General features: G+C 68.0%; 1 protein-coding gene across 2 annotated transcripts; it reads right to left on the bottom strand.

The window, feature by feature from the left end:
- Nucleotides 1-1649: 1649 nt before the first annotated feature.
- TBC1D10A (TBC1 domain family member 10A) lies at nucleotides 1650-11907 on the bottom strand. Of its 2 annotated transcripts, none has more exons than XM_050906642.1 (9): nucleotides 11699-11907; nucleotides 8072-8186; nucleotides 4926-5033; nucleotides 4508-4614; nucleotides 3731-3845; nucleotides 3387-3452; nucleotides 2870-3059; nucleotides 2371-2525; nucleotides 1650-2123 (listed from the first exon to the last, which is right to left on the bottom strand). In XM_050906642.1, exons 1-9 carry the CDS (start codon nucleotides 11905-11907, stop codon nucleotides 1731-1733), a joined length of 1458 nt encoding a protein of 485 aa, XP_050762599.1. In that variant the 3' UTR covers nucleotides 1650-1730. The 2 variants fall into 2 exon arrangements, with proteins under 2 accessions (XP_050762599.1, XP_050762598.1); XM_050906641.1 differs by having other exon boundaries at nucleotides 8072-8171; nucleotides 11702-11907.
- Between the last annotated feature and the right edge of the window lie 666 nt (nucleotides 11908-12573).

The raw sequence follows: 12573 nt of genomic DNA, 5'->3' as shown, positions 1-12573 counted from the left end.
TTTACCGAACCCCAGGGCAGCGGCCCCACCGCCACGGTTTGCAGGGGCAGAGGGGAAGCCCAGCACCACGAACAGGCACGGTCCTGTGGCCACCCCCCTGGGAAAAAGGAATTTTGGAGGGAGGAACGAGGTTTGGGCAGAATTCCTGCCTGCAGGAAGCAGGCAGAGGTAGAGAAGGCCTGGGCACCATTTTGTGGGTGGAAAGCTGAGCTCTGGGGTGTCACGGGATAAATTAGGGGGTCTCCTGGCTCTGTTCTGCCACAGGAGCTGTGACATTAGGAGAGGGGGGGCAGGGCTGGGTGCCGGGAAGGGAGCTCACCCCATCCAGCCCCCCAAGGAGCCCCCCAGGACCTGGCAGCCACCACCGCTGTCACAAGCTGGGGCAGGTCTCAGCGTCCTCCCATTTACACTTCAAACAGGGGCAGCCCCAGGGCTGGGTGAGACAGCAAGGCCGGGTCGGGGCTTGGCCACCCTGGGTGGCTCCGCTGGGGTGCTGACAGAGGGGTGACGGCAGCAGGACCCTGCCCAGGACCCTCCCCAGCACCTATCCCCCCCAGGGGTGACTGGGTCCAGGCCAGGGTGCCCCCCCAAAGCTGGCACTGATGCAGCAGGAGGTGGGAGGTGACACCCCGTCCCAGGCCCCCCCTTTACCCCACGGCACAGGAGGGCAACGGGAAGACACGGTGAGAGCCACAGGCACTGCGCCTTTACACAATCCTGCTTTATTTACCCCTTTGTACAAAACCGTTTTTCCCCGCTTTATTTTACAAAGCCGCCCCAGGCCCTTGGGGAGGGCAGGGGGGAGAGAGGGAACCCCACAACCGGGGAGCACCCGGCCACTCACCCACCCCGTCTCACCTCCACCGGGGCCTCGGGTGGGCGGCAGCAGTGGGGAGAGCCCCGGCAGGGTGAACGCTCCCCCTGAGATGTGGGGAGCCCAGGGATGGGGTGTGTGGGGGGGGCTTTAGCCCCATGGTTGTGGTCTGGCATCAAATTCCGCTGCCTCCGACGTATCCTGCCTGCAGCTCCCAACCTCGGTCCCTGTCCTTGCGACGGTTACTGCCACGGAGGAATAATAAATAGGCTCAGTGAGTAGGTAAATTTGGTACTACATAGAGGGCTACAGCTTGATATATCCTCACTAGATAAAGAGGAGGGGGGCGAGGGGTCCCCCGGCTCCTCGCGTACCCCCAGTCCCCCTGCGCCAGGCGCGAGTGCTCGGGAACTGGGTCTGGGTCTGCCCGGCCGGCGCAGGACGGGCAGAAGGGTGGGGGCTATGGGAGGGACCCTGGGGACGGTGGGTCAAGGGGCTCTGGGACAGGGAGAAGGGCCCGAGGGGCAGCCCGGCCCCCCCAGCCGTGGGGAGGGAGCTCAGGTGGCTCAGCCACCCCCTGCCAGGGCTCCCACCGCTCGTGGTGCCAGCACCCTGCCGGGGTGGGCACCCAGCGCAGACCAAAGGTGGCACCCTTTGGTCACCACGCCTGGCCAAGCTCCCACGGATGCCCCCCGGCTTCGAGCCCACCCCGAGCGGGCATCCCTGCACAGGGACCACGCTGTCCCCACGGAGCCACGCCGGCCAGCCTGTCCCCATCTCTCCAGCCCAGAGCCCCCAAGGCCGGGTGCCATGGGTCCCCGCACACCCCCCCCCCCTCAGTGTCCTTGAGCCCGGGTCCGTGCGCAGCCCAGCTGAGCCCGGCTGCCCGGGGTGCGGACCCAGTGCCACGCCGGCCCTACAAGTACGTGTCCTCGCTCTCCCGGGAGCTCAGGCTCTCCTTGGACTGGTGGTGGGGGGAGACCTGGGGGTGCAGCAGCTCCCAGGCCGAGCCGGGCGCCCCGTTGCCCTCGGCCCCGGGACCGTTGGCGGGGCTGGCCGGGCCCTTTTCTCGGCTCTTCTCCTTGCTTTTACGGGCCTTGGGCACAGGGGCGGGCCCGGGGGGGACGATGATGGAGGGGACGGGCTCCAGCGCCTTGCGGGTGGGGGGCTCAGCCTCGCTGATGGCCTTGGCGCCGTGCAGGCGCGGGGGGGACTTGCACTGCAGCTCCCCGTGCGTCTCCCGCCACTTCTTCAGCTGGATCAGGTGCTCCCGCTCGATCTGACGCTCCGTCACCGGCAGCTCGATGACCTGCGGGGGACAGACTCGTGCCATCAGCATCTCCCTTGACAGCGCCACTGCCACCGGGAGCCGGCTCTGCACCCCAGCCACTTGGGCAGGGTGTGGGATACCCCCCCAGGCAGAGGCAACCCCAAATCCAAACCTTTTGGGGACTGCCCCTGTGCTATGCCAGCTCTGCCCACCCAGGGGCAGCCCAGTCCAGCAGCGTGGCCAACTGGGCGGCACTGGGCCCCCAGATTCTCCCCCAGCACCTCACCTCCTGCACCAGGAAGGTCTCCTGCATGATCTTGGGGCTGAGGGCCCTCAGCCTCTCCATGGTCTCGTACTGGCCCTGGCAGGACTTGAGCTTGTCCGAGGAGCCCAGGGTGTGTTTGAGCAGCACGAGGCCCACCCGGAAGATGATCTTCACCCCTGCAAGGGGAGAAGTGAGGCAGCGAGTGCCAGGCAGGACAGGGTGACGCTCCCACTATGTCCCTCAGATGCTGTGGGGCACCACATGCTGGTCCCACTAGCAGTCAGGACATGCAAGAGGGTGGATTTGGGATGCATGTGTCCCCTAACTCCCAGGAAAACGGCCCAGTCTCCACTCCAGGCACGTGGCTGCCCCAAACCTGCCCTACAATGGGTCCCGTGTGCCAGGCACAGGCAAGCAGCGGCAGCAGCACTCCTGCTGCAGCCCCGAGTGCCATCCATGCGCCGCAAGGGCTGCAGCCGCTCACCCCGGGAGGAAGAGGAGGACAGTGGGGAGCATCTACCTTCACAGAAGAACATGTCCCAGACACGCAGGACGGAGCTCCAGGGCAGCGTGCGGGAGAAGGCGCACATGAACCACTCCGTCATGTAGAGGATGGGGTCAATCTTCTGCTTGCTCAGGTGCTTGTAGGCCACGGGCGAGACCTTGTGCAGCAGCGAGAAGAGGATCTGCCCGTCCAGCTGAATGGCCTCCTGCAGGGACAGCATCGAGAGCCCTGGTGAGCACCTTAACCCCGGCCCCAGCCACCCACCCACCCCAGAGGGGGAGCAGCCCACCCTCCAGACCTGGCTATGGGAGCGGAGCTGTGCCCCACGGATACCGGCAGCAAAGCTACGCTGAGCCCCCCGTCCCTGACTGCAGAACGCTCCTGGGGGCCGCGGCACAACACAGAGACTGTGGGAGCACCCAGGATGTCCTCAAGCTCCCTTCCCTCCGGGGTGAGGAGCCGGGGAAGCTTTTGGCCTGGAGACATCACAGGTCCCTGCCACCGCCGTAGGCACCGCGGGCTCTTCACTCACCAGCTTCTCACTGTAGTAGCCGGGGAGGTACTTCTCGCAGATCTGCACCAGGCACCAGAACGCTTGCTGCAAGCCAAGGGACAGGGGGTGAGCACCCCGGTGTCCCCGGGGAACGTCCCTGCAGCTCCCACCCTGCTCCCGGGGACCACGGGAGCGGGCGGGAGGAGGCAGAGCGCACCCGGGGTGACAGGCACCTCCCTGCACCAGCCGAGCTTTGGGGCAAACAGATGCCATGAGCCGAGCACCCTGCCCGCCAGCACCACCCCGAAGAGACCCGCACCCTCCCGCTGGTCCCAGCTCTCTGGCCCCTGGGTCTCCCGGCCCTCCCGGCAGCGTGCTCGCACCTCGGCCGGCATGTGCATGAGCAGGACGGCGGCGATGGGGGCCTGGGCCTGGCAGTAGCCCTCCTCTGGGCGGTACAGCGTGTATGCCTTCAGCACCCGAAACAGGTCCTGCTGCCTGCGGAGACACCCCAGGGAGGGAGAGGTGGAGAGAGGGCACGGACATGGCCCAGCAGCCTCCCCCACGGACCAAATCATCACCGGGCATCGCACGGTGATCCGGTACTGCAGACCAGCTGCTGGCCACCATTCTTCCCCCACGAGCCTGGGTCAGCCCCTGGCTGGGATCTCTCTTCCACACAAACCCAGGGCTATGGGATGCGATAAACACGGCTCTGCTCTGGGAAGCTCTACCCACGGATTGCCCCATCCTGCCCGGATCCGAGAGGTGAGGCAGGGAGATGACCATCTCCCAGGGATGCTGGCTCAGGGTGAGCCGTGACCAGGCAGGGACCCGGCTGCAAGCACAGCGGCACAGACACTCCCTGAAACGTGGGGAACGGCATTTTCCTGGTGAAATGGAGGCCACAGCTGGCCGCCTCCTCCCTCCGCGGCGATTCCCACCCTACCGGGTGTCAGAGCTGGCGCCAAGGGCTGTGACCCATGCTCCTGGGAAGCCATCCTGTTTTCAGCCCACGCCTGGATGCCCTGTGAGCTGGGGGGTGTCAGGACTGTGGGGGACGAGCGTGGCTCCGTGAGCTGGGATAGACAGCGCTCACCCCACAGTGCCAGTCCAGCCCAGTGGCTGCCGAGGACCGGACACGCAGTAGCTCCACTTACCCGTGGCCTCCACGCGAGACAAACATCTCGTGGAAGGGGAACTGCCGATGGAGATCCCGCTCGATCACGTCCAGCCACTTCGGGTCCCCCGGGAGGAGATCCAGTTCCTGGGGAGGAGAGGGTTGAGGTGAGTAACACCCCACACCGGCACGGTGCCAGCACCACGCCGGCACGCAGGGCCCGCAGCAAGCCCAAAGGAGCTGGCGGAGCAGCCATGGGGCTCTGCCCCGAACATAAGCCCCATCAGGTTGTGGGTCAGCCCATGCTGGCGGGGACGTTAGCCCCCTTTACCCCCCCAACAGTGGGAACAAGCAGCATCTGGGACCCCAACAAACACCCCAGCCCTGGAAGGAGCAGGAGCCATCCCAGCACTGCCCCCCTCCCCAGCAGCGCAGGAAAGTCCCCCGGCAGCACTCACGTCAAACTTGCCGATGTTCTGCTCCAACTTGACCTTGCTCCCGGAGAGGTACTGCCAGGCACGGCCCCGCAGCGAAGGCGGGATCCCCTTCTGGCACCGCAGCCGGATCTGCGAGGAGAGACACAGCCGTCACGGGGAAAATCACGGAGCAGCAGGAAGCAAAGAGGCCCCTGGGGCAAGATGGAAGCCAGGCCCAGCACCGCGGTCCCAGGCTGGTCTCCTGCTGCCTCCTTGTACAAGGGGATGTGTCCCTGCACCCCTGGGGACAGGGTGCCCAGGCCCATAACGGCGCCTGGCGTTGCACAGACCTACGGGACTGCACGGGGACCAGAGACCCTGCTCACCCCCTTCTCCCCGGCATTGCACTTAACCTGCCAGCTCGGGCGGCAGCCAGAGCTGCACCAGCATGAGGGAGCTGCGGACGGCTGCCAGGAGCCCGGCCGAGGCTTTGTGGCTTGCAAACAGCTCCAAACAAGCCCGGCTCTGCCTCAAAGCAGGATCCTGCTGGGAGCTGGAAAATCAAACGCTGGAGCCAAGGTGAGGAGCGGGTGGCTCCCTCCCCACCCCGGCATGGCCCATGGGAAGCACTGGGGACACAGGGGAGGGCTCTCCAGCCCCCAGTCCAGCCCTCCTGCTCACCCACTGGGCCGTGGAGAACAGGGACGTGCACCCTGCCGAGCATCTCGGCCTTTCTGCCCGCTGACCCCGGGCAGAAGGGCAGGCCCGGTCCCAGCTCCACGCGTGGCCAGCTCCCGAGGCCGGCTCCGTGCCCACAGTCGGCCCCCGTTTCCTTGGCACAGGGCACCAGCCAGGACCAAAGTCCATGCGAGGCAGTGCCGGACCTACCCCTCGGCAGGGAGCCGAGCCAGCTTAACTCTGCCGCTGCCAGCACGCCAGCAGGGACCAAAACCAGGGACCCCCACACATCCCGCTCCAACTGCCAGGGAAGCGGCAGCACCATCTCCCCACGGTCCTCGGCCAGGGCACGCAGCAAGGTGGGGCCCACGAGACCGGTGCTTTCAGCACAGTTACACCGCATAAAGCCCTGCAAAAACCCAGCACGGCCTCCATGCCTCACGTCCCCACTCAGGTGGCACATGCCAAGTGCCGGAGACATGCCAGTGCTCTGCAAGCCATGGCCGACAGCTCCCAAAGCCTTCCTAGGCCTCTCCCGCCTGCTCCTTTTCCCTGTTTGCCGGCATAACTCGGGAGCAGGAGGTTGTGCTTCCAAGCCGCCCAGCCCAGCGTGGTGGTAACGCCGTGTCCCCGGGAGGGTTTGCTGCTCCCTCGCTGCAGCGCTGCTTGTTTACCCGGGCAGGTCCCGGGCCCCGCGGGGCCTTTGTGCTCGCAGGAAACGCGGCAGGCGATGCCCAGGGCGGCTGCGGGCAGCTCTGCCGCTGCTGACGGCTCCCTTTTTGAGCCGGCTCCCCTTCCTGCTGGCTAAGCTGCCAGGAAGGAAGCCGCCTTGCTGGGTTTCGGTTCGGCAGCCTCTCCAGCTGGCCAGGCTCAGCGCGGCCGGGGCCAAGTGGCTGAGCACCTCATCCCCTTGGCTCTGTACGGGGTCCGCCATCGGCCCCGTGCTGGTGGTACCCGGCCCCCAGGATCCCACCGTGCCCTTCCGGGGACCAGGAGCACGTCTGGGCCGAGGGATGCTGAAAGCAAAGAGCAGTCGGAGCGCTGCCCGCTCCCGGAGAGCGGTGGGAGCTGCCCACGCGTCTGCCCTCCTTCGGTCTGGCTACAAAGGGCAAGGACCGGCACGCGGCGCTGGCACGGCTCAGCGCCATGAAGGACATGGGGTCGCGGCTCCGCTGGGATCCGGGCCAGGCAGGCGAGGAGGGAGGGAGCGTTTCGGGATCCTGGAGCGGTGCAGGTGTGAGTGAGCCCGGGAGGAGCTGGCCCAAGAGATCCCCGGGCCGTCAGCCAACCCTGGTGAGGGAGCCAGAAAAGTACCGGGGTTTTTCAGAGGCACGGGGAGCTCCTCCAAAGCAGCAGGGCCTGAGCCACGCGGCGTGGCCCTGTACCAAAGCGGCCAGGCTCCTGCCAGAGCAGGGACGGTCGACAATATCCGAGGCCAGGCCTGGCACCCTTCCCCGAGCAGCCCCAGGGCTCCAGGCATGGAGCAGCTCTCTGGAGCAGACCTCAGAGGCTCTGGGCATGGATTTTTGCTGCAGGACAGACTATACAGCACACCAGCCCCACGGACACCCCCAGGAGCTCAGCCCAAGCACGAGGGAGCTCCTCTGCCAGACATACGGCTGCCGAAACATTCACCCGAGCCTGGAGGCCACACCACGGCACGGCCGGAGAGCAGCGGAAACCGCCAGCAAAACAAAGCGCCCGCCTGCCACGTCCCGAAAAGCTCTCCCAAATCCTTTGCGAGCGGCCAAGAAACAGATGAGGGATTCCTGTGTTGTTCACCAGGCACCAAGCGGGGACGGCGCTCCGGGAGCACGGCACACGGAGCAGTGCCAGGAGGCTCTGCCAGCGGGTGGGAGGAGGATGAGGAGGCAGCCCTTTGGCCGCTCTCAGGCACCGCTGGCCTGTGCCAGCAGCCTCACCGCTTCCAGTGGACACACAGCAGCAAGCTGGGACTTGCTGCATCCCATCCCTGCCTCGTTCGCAGGCTCAGGAGGTCAGGGAGCAGCAACGGACCGAGCCACAGAGCCACCCAGCGCACACCACCATGGCTCTCCTGGGGACCCCGGCTTGCAGACCAGCGTCACGCACATCAGGCTCAAACGTTTCCTACCCGGAGCTTTTTTTGGTCTGCAAGATGCTCAGAACAGAAGTTTCCATGACCGAACAATTCCCATGGCTGCCGCAGGCAGCCAAAGAAGCCCTAGGAAGGCTCCAGCCCAGCGGGGAGCAGATGGGGGCAGGAGGAAGCTGGCTCGGGGACCGCAGGCTCAGCCCCCCGCCAACCTCCAGCTTCCCTCCCACCACGAGAAGCGTCACGGGGAGGGAACAGCCCATTCAAGCCAACAGCATCATCCGAAGGCAACGTGTCTGTCTGTGGGGACCCGGTGACAGGCAGGCTGCCCCAAAGGGACACCGCTGCACCTGGCTGTCGTGTCCCCCCCCCGCCGCCTCCTCTCGCCTGCGCAGCTGCCCTGGGGCAGCCCCAGGGGACAAGGCCGTCAACTTACCTTCTTGTGTTTTTTGGCCATCCACTTGTCCCAGTTGTTGAGCATATCCAGCCATTTGGACTCCCGCTGCCGTAGCACCTCCAAGGGCACCTCCTCCAGCCTGCGGGATGGGGGGGAGAGGCCGGTCAGCGTGGTGCCAAGCCCTCCCTGCACCGCAGAATCCCCCCCCTCCCCGTCCTCTCCAGCACCCTGGTCGGTTGCCCCCCCCTCCCCGGTCGGCTGGCTGCCCTCCCCTCCCCACCCCCAGGCACGAAGCCAAGCCGGGACACGCTCGAGAGCGCCGGTGTTTCGGCAGCTGCTCGGCGCTGCCGGAAGCGCTCACCACCCGTGAAATCACCGCGCCAGCGCAGCCCCAGCTCCCCAGCAGTTCAAAACCTCTCGGGAGCAGCCTGCACTGCACCCGCCGTGTGCCCGAGCATCCCTGGGGACCCGTGCCCAGAGAGAAGGGTACGCCAGGAAGGCGAGGAACCGGGGAGCGGAGCCAGAGCCATTAGCTGAGCTGAGCAAGGTCCGATCCCCCCCCCCTGCGGGGACCTGGCTGCAGACGGAGAAAGCCGGGGCCATAAGCATCATGTCATCCGCGCGGCCCCAGTCATGCTCGCGCCCCAAAAGCCTGGCGCTGCTCCAGGCCCGGCGCCGAGCCCAGCCAAGGGTCCCCCAGGAGGGAGGGGAGTGTTTTCCAGCAACGGCTCAGCCTAGCCGGGGAATCCGATTTAACCCTGCCGAGGCAGGTGGGGATGCTTCCGCGACGCCAAAGCCGGCGAGGGAGAAGCCGCCACCACGGCCTCCAACCCCGCCGGGCACCCTCTGCCTTTCATCAGTGAGGAGATGGGGTGACAGACAGCTCGGCCAGGCCCTGGGCATGGACAGCGCAGGGAGAGCAGAAGCTCCTTCAAGCCATCAGCGAAGAAGGGCCAACTTCAGCAGACTCGATGCCTTCCTGGGCTCGGCTCCACACTGCCCCGTGGCCGTGCCAATCCCAGGAGCGGCCAGATCCTTTCTGAGGACCCGAGGACGGCGGCCTGGGCGCCGAGCATCCTCCGGGGAGGTGCAGAGCACCCAGCCCTACTACAGGACACGCAGGCCCTGCCTCCTCCCAGACCTCTCCGCGTTAGGAGCTGGAAAGCAAGCGGCACGGAGAGCCCAGGGCCGCATCCAGCTGGCAGCGCTGCCCTGCTCCCTGCCCAGCCCTTCCCCGCCGGGTCCCACCCACCGCAGCGGGTCAGACAGGGCCGAGCGTGATTGTTTCGGAGAGCAAACCCGCTCCGAAGGGATCTGCTTTGCTCGGTGAGGCCACCCCACCCTCCCCAGCGCAGGCTGGGCACGGCCGGCAGCTCCCTGGCCAGCAGCAAAGCCCAGCACAGGGACCAAGGGAGCGCTGGCCCCAAGCCGGAGAGCCTGGGCTGCCGGAGGAGCTGGGGCTCTCCGAGGCGTGGGAAGCTCGGGAGCGCTGGACGCTGGATACAGGAGCTGGCCGCGGGCCTGCTGGAGCCCGGCCAGCCCAGACTGGAAGCTGTTACCAGCTGATGGCTGCTTGGCAGCGGGCACAGAGCGAGGACCGGAGGCATTTCAGATGGACGAGGCGGGGAGGACGAGGTGGGGGCACCCCAGGCCAGGAGGTGGTGAGATGCCCTGCGCAGGGAAGGCACTCCTCCGCACCCACGCTGTGGGTGACAACCCCACAGCTCGGCCCTTCCCGGTGCCCCCAGACCCTCCACAGACACTGGGACACCCTGCTTGCCCTCCCTATGCTTCCCCAAAACCCTTCCAGCTAGAGGGACCCCAACTCTGCCAGCCATGGAGGGAGGTCATGCACTCCTGTTTATCCACTCCCGGACAGACGGAGAGCGGATAAAAGCCCTGGAGGAGGGCAGGATCGGGCCCCAGCACACCTGCAGGGCACGGGAGGAAGGCTCAGTCCCCAGTGACCGCAGCCACCGTGCTGTCGGCACCCCAAGGAGCAGCCACTCACCTCCAGCACCAGGAGCTCCGGCCGGGGCAGTCACTGCCTGCTGAACCCCAGGGACACAGACATCCACCCCAAGCACCCAGGGACATCCAAAGCGTCCCCAAAACATGGTGCGTGGCTGGGATGGGGCGCAGCACCCCGGGCAGGAGAGGCCACCCTGCTCCTACGGTGCTGAGCCATGAACCCGGCGGGCAGGGACAGGGTTTATCACCCAGCGCGAGGCACCTTGCCCAGCGCCAGCAATCAAACCTCCAGTGCCTTCTCTCCCCACAGACCGGCCGAGTAACGCCCGCAGGCTTACGACGGGCGAACGCTTTGCTCCTCGTAGATGGGGAAACTGAGGCACGGGGCCCAAACCGACACCAGAGCATGCAGGCGGGCAAACCACAGGGGAGCCCGCTCCAGGCTGGAGAGGAGCGGGCTGCCACGCGTCGTCCCGCCGCAATCCCACGCTTCTCCGGGCGTCACTGCGAAACCACGGCCAGGAAGGCAAACGCCAAACACGCTGCCGAACCAGCTCACCGGCAGCCCGGAGTGCATTCCTGGGTGCCGGCACCGCCCCGGGGCCCAGTGCCTTGGGGCCGGCACAGCCCCGAGCTGCTCGCGGCTGATTTCGGCTGTCCCGCTTCCTCCGAGGGCTTCCTCCACGGAAGGAGGCCGGCCAGCGCCTCCTCGCCACGGCGCTTTCGCCAGCGGCTACTGATGCCGGTTCCCCTGGCAGGACTCCGAACAACGGCCCGGCCTCCCCCATTTGACGGCGGCCAAAAATACGCCGGAATCCAGCGCTTGGAGGAGAAGAGGCCCGGAGGTAACCAGACACTGACCTCGGCGAGGGGGCCTCGGCGCTGCTGGCAGCTCCCAGCGATCCCTCCCGCGCCCGAGGTGGACGCCGCTTATCCAGCCTTTCCCCCTCATCGATGCAGGAGGGACGGGATGGGGGGGGAAGCGGGAATAGCTTTCGGGGCTCTCGCTCACATCTCGGTTGCTGGGGCCTCCACTGCTAGCATGCACGATGCCCCTGGGTATCGGCCCCCAGCCCCGGGCAGCAGAGCCTGGGGAGGGTCGTGGCACCGAAGGCCAGGACACGGGAGAGCTCCTGCCCCGCTCCTGCCAGCGCCGCTCCCCCGGGAGCCTCACGGAAGCGCTGCCCTGCAAGCGGGGGACACTGGGAGCACCCTCCGCAGGGGCACCGGGGCAGACACCGGCCCCACGCCGCGGCACTACCGCCCGAAAGGGCCCGGGGGAACCCACGCTGGCTCTTCGGCGGCCACACAGAGCCCAAGCGGTCTCGGAGCAGCGGTGTGGGCGCTCGCCCGCGCCCCTGTCACCCGCAACCCGCCCCGGGAGCTGCTGCTCTTCCGGGGCGCGGGCCAGAGCGGGGCCGGGCTGCCCGCGGGGCGCCGGGGACCGGCCCCGAAGGCCCAGAGCCGGGGCGGAGGACAACCTCCCCCCGGCCCCGGGGCGGCAAGAGCCGCTACCGGCCCAGCCCAGCCCAGCGGCCGAGGCCCCGCGGCCCGGCCCGGCCCTGCGGGGGCTGAGGGGACGGTGGCGGCCTCAGCCGGGCCCAGGGCGGCTCCCCTGGGCCCTCAGCACCCCGAGACCCGCGGCCCCGCGGCCCCCCCCGGTCGCGGCCCCCCCGCCCCGGTCCCGGCCCCACTCACGGCCCCTCGGCGCTGCGGCTGCCCACGATGAAGCCGAACTTGTCGACGCGCCGCTCCTCGGGGCCGCCGCCGTTAACCTCGGAGTCGGATCCGAGGGAGCTGAGCTCGTCGCCGCCCGGCTCGGCCAGGCTCTCGCGGGTCCCGGCCAGGCTGTGGTGGCGGCCGCCGGGCGAGCCGGGCCCGCCGCCCCCGCGGCTCTTGGCCATGGCGGCGCGGCTCAGCGGCGGCGCGGCCGCTCCTCCATGCCGCGGCCACGGCGGCGGCCACGCCCCCCGCCCGCCGAGCCACGCCCCCGCGCCGCGACGCCAGAGGGCGGGAGCGGGCCTCCCGCCAACCAGCCGCACGGATGACGACGGGGACAGCCCCCGTCCGGGAGGGGATTGGCCAAGCGGGCGGGAGGGAGCTGTCGGTCAGGGCTTGCCCCCGCCCCCGGCGGTGCCAGCGAGAGGGGCGGGGCTACGTGAGCCGAGGGGCGGGGCCAGGGCTAGCCGTGGGGCAGCGCTGGGGCCAGGACGGGGACGGGGCCGGGCCCGTACTGGGACCGGGCTGAGCCCATGGCGGGGCTGCACCGGGACCGCAGTGGGCCTGCACTGGGATGGCACCGGGACTCCAGGGAGGCCGGATGCGTGCATACTGGAACTGGGGGAGGGCTGTGCTGGGTCAGCACTGGGGCTGAACTAGGGTTGCACTGGGCACATACTGGGATGGGGCACTGGGATGATCCGTCTCCCCTGAGGGATGACCATGCTCCAGTCGGGGGGACACTTTGAAGCCAGAGGCACACACGTCGTTCCCTTTATAAGCACACCGCCCCCGGCCTCCCCCAGCCCCGTGGATGCCACAGCCGGACCACCACCGCTTCACCCCGAGGT

Source organism: Gymnogyps californianus, chromosome 16, assembly GCF_018139145.2.
Source record: "Gymnogyps californianus isolate 813 chromosome 16, ASM1813914v2, whole genome shotgun sequence".
NCBI classification, from domain to species: Eukaryota; Metazoa; Chordata; class Aves; order Accipitriformes; family Cathartidae; genus Gymnogyps; species Gymnogyps californianus.
Note: the sequence above shows the minus strand (reverse complement) of the source record. Positions and strands in the feature narration are given on the sequence as shown.

Coding starts and splice junctions, on each gene's coding strand:
- TBC1D10A (XM_050906642.1), bottom strand. CDS start 11,907: ATGGCCAAGAGCCGCGGGGGCGGCGGGCCCGGCTCGCCCGGCGGCCGC. Junction 8,187..11,698: donor CGCAGCGCCGAGGGGCCGTG/AGTGGGGCCGGG, acceptor GACCGGCCTCTC/CCCCCCATCCCGCAGGCTGG. Junction 5,034..8,071: donor TGGCCAAAAAACACAAGAAG/GTAAGTTGACGG, acceptor CTCTCCTCGCAG/ATCCGGCTGCGGTGCCAGAA.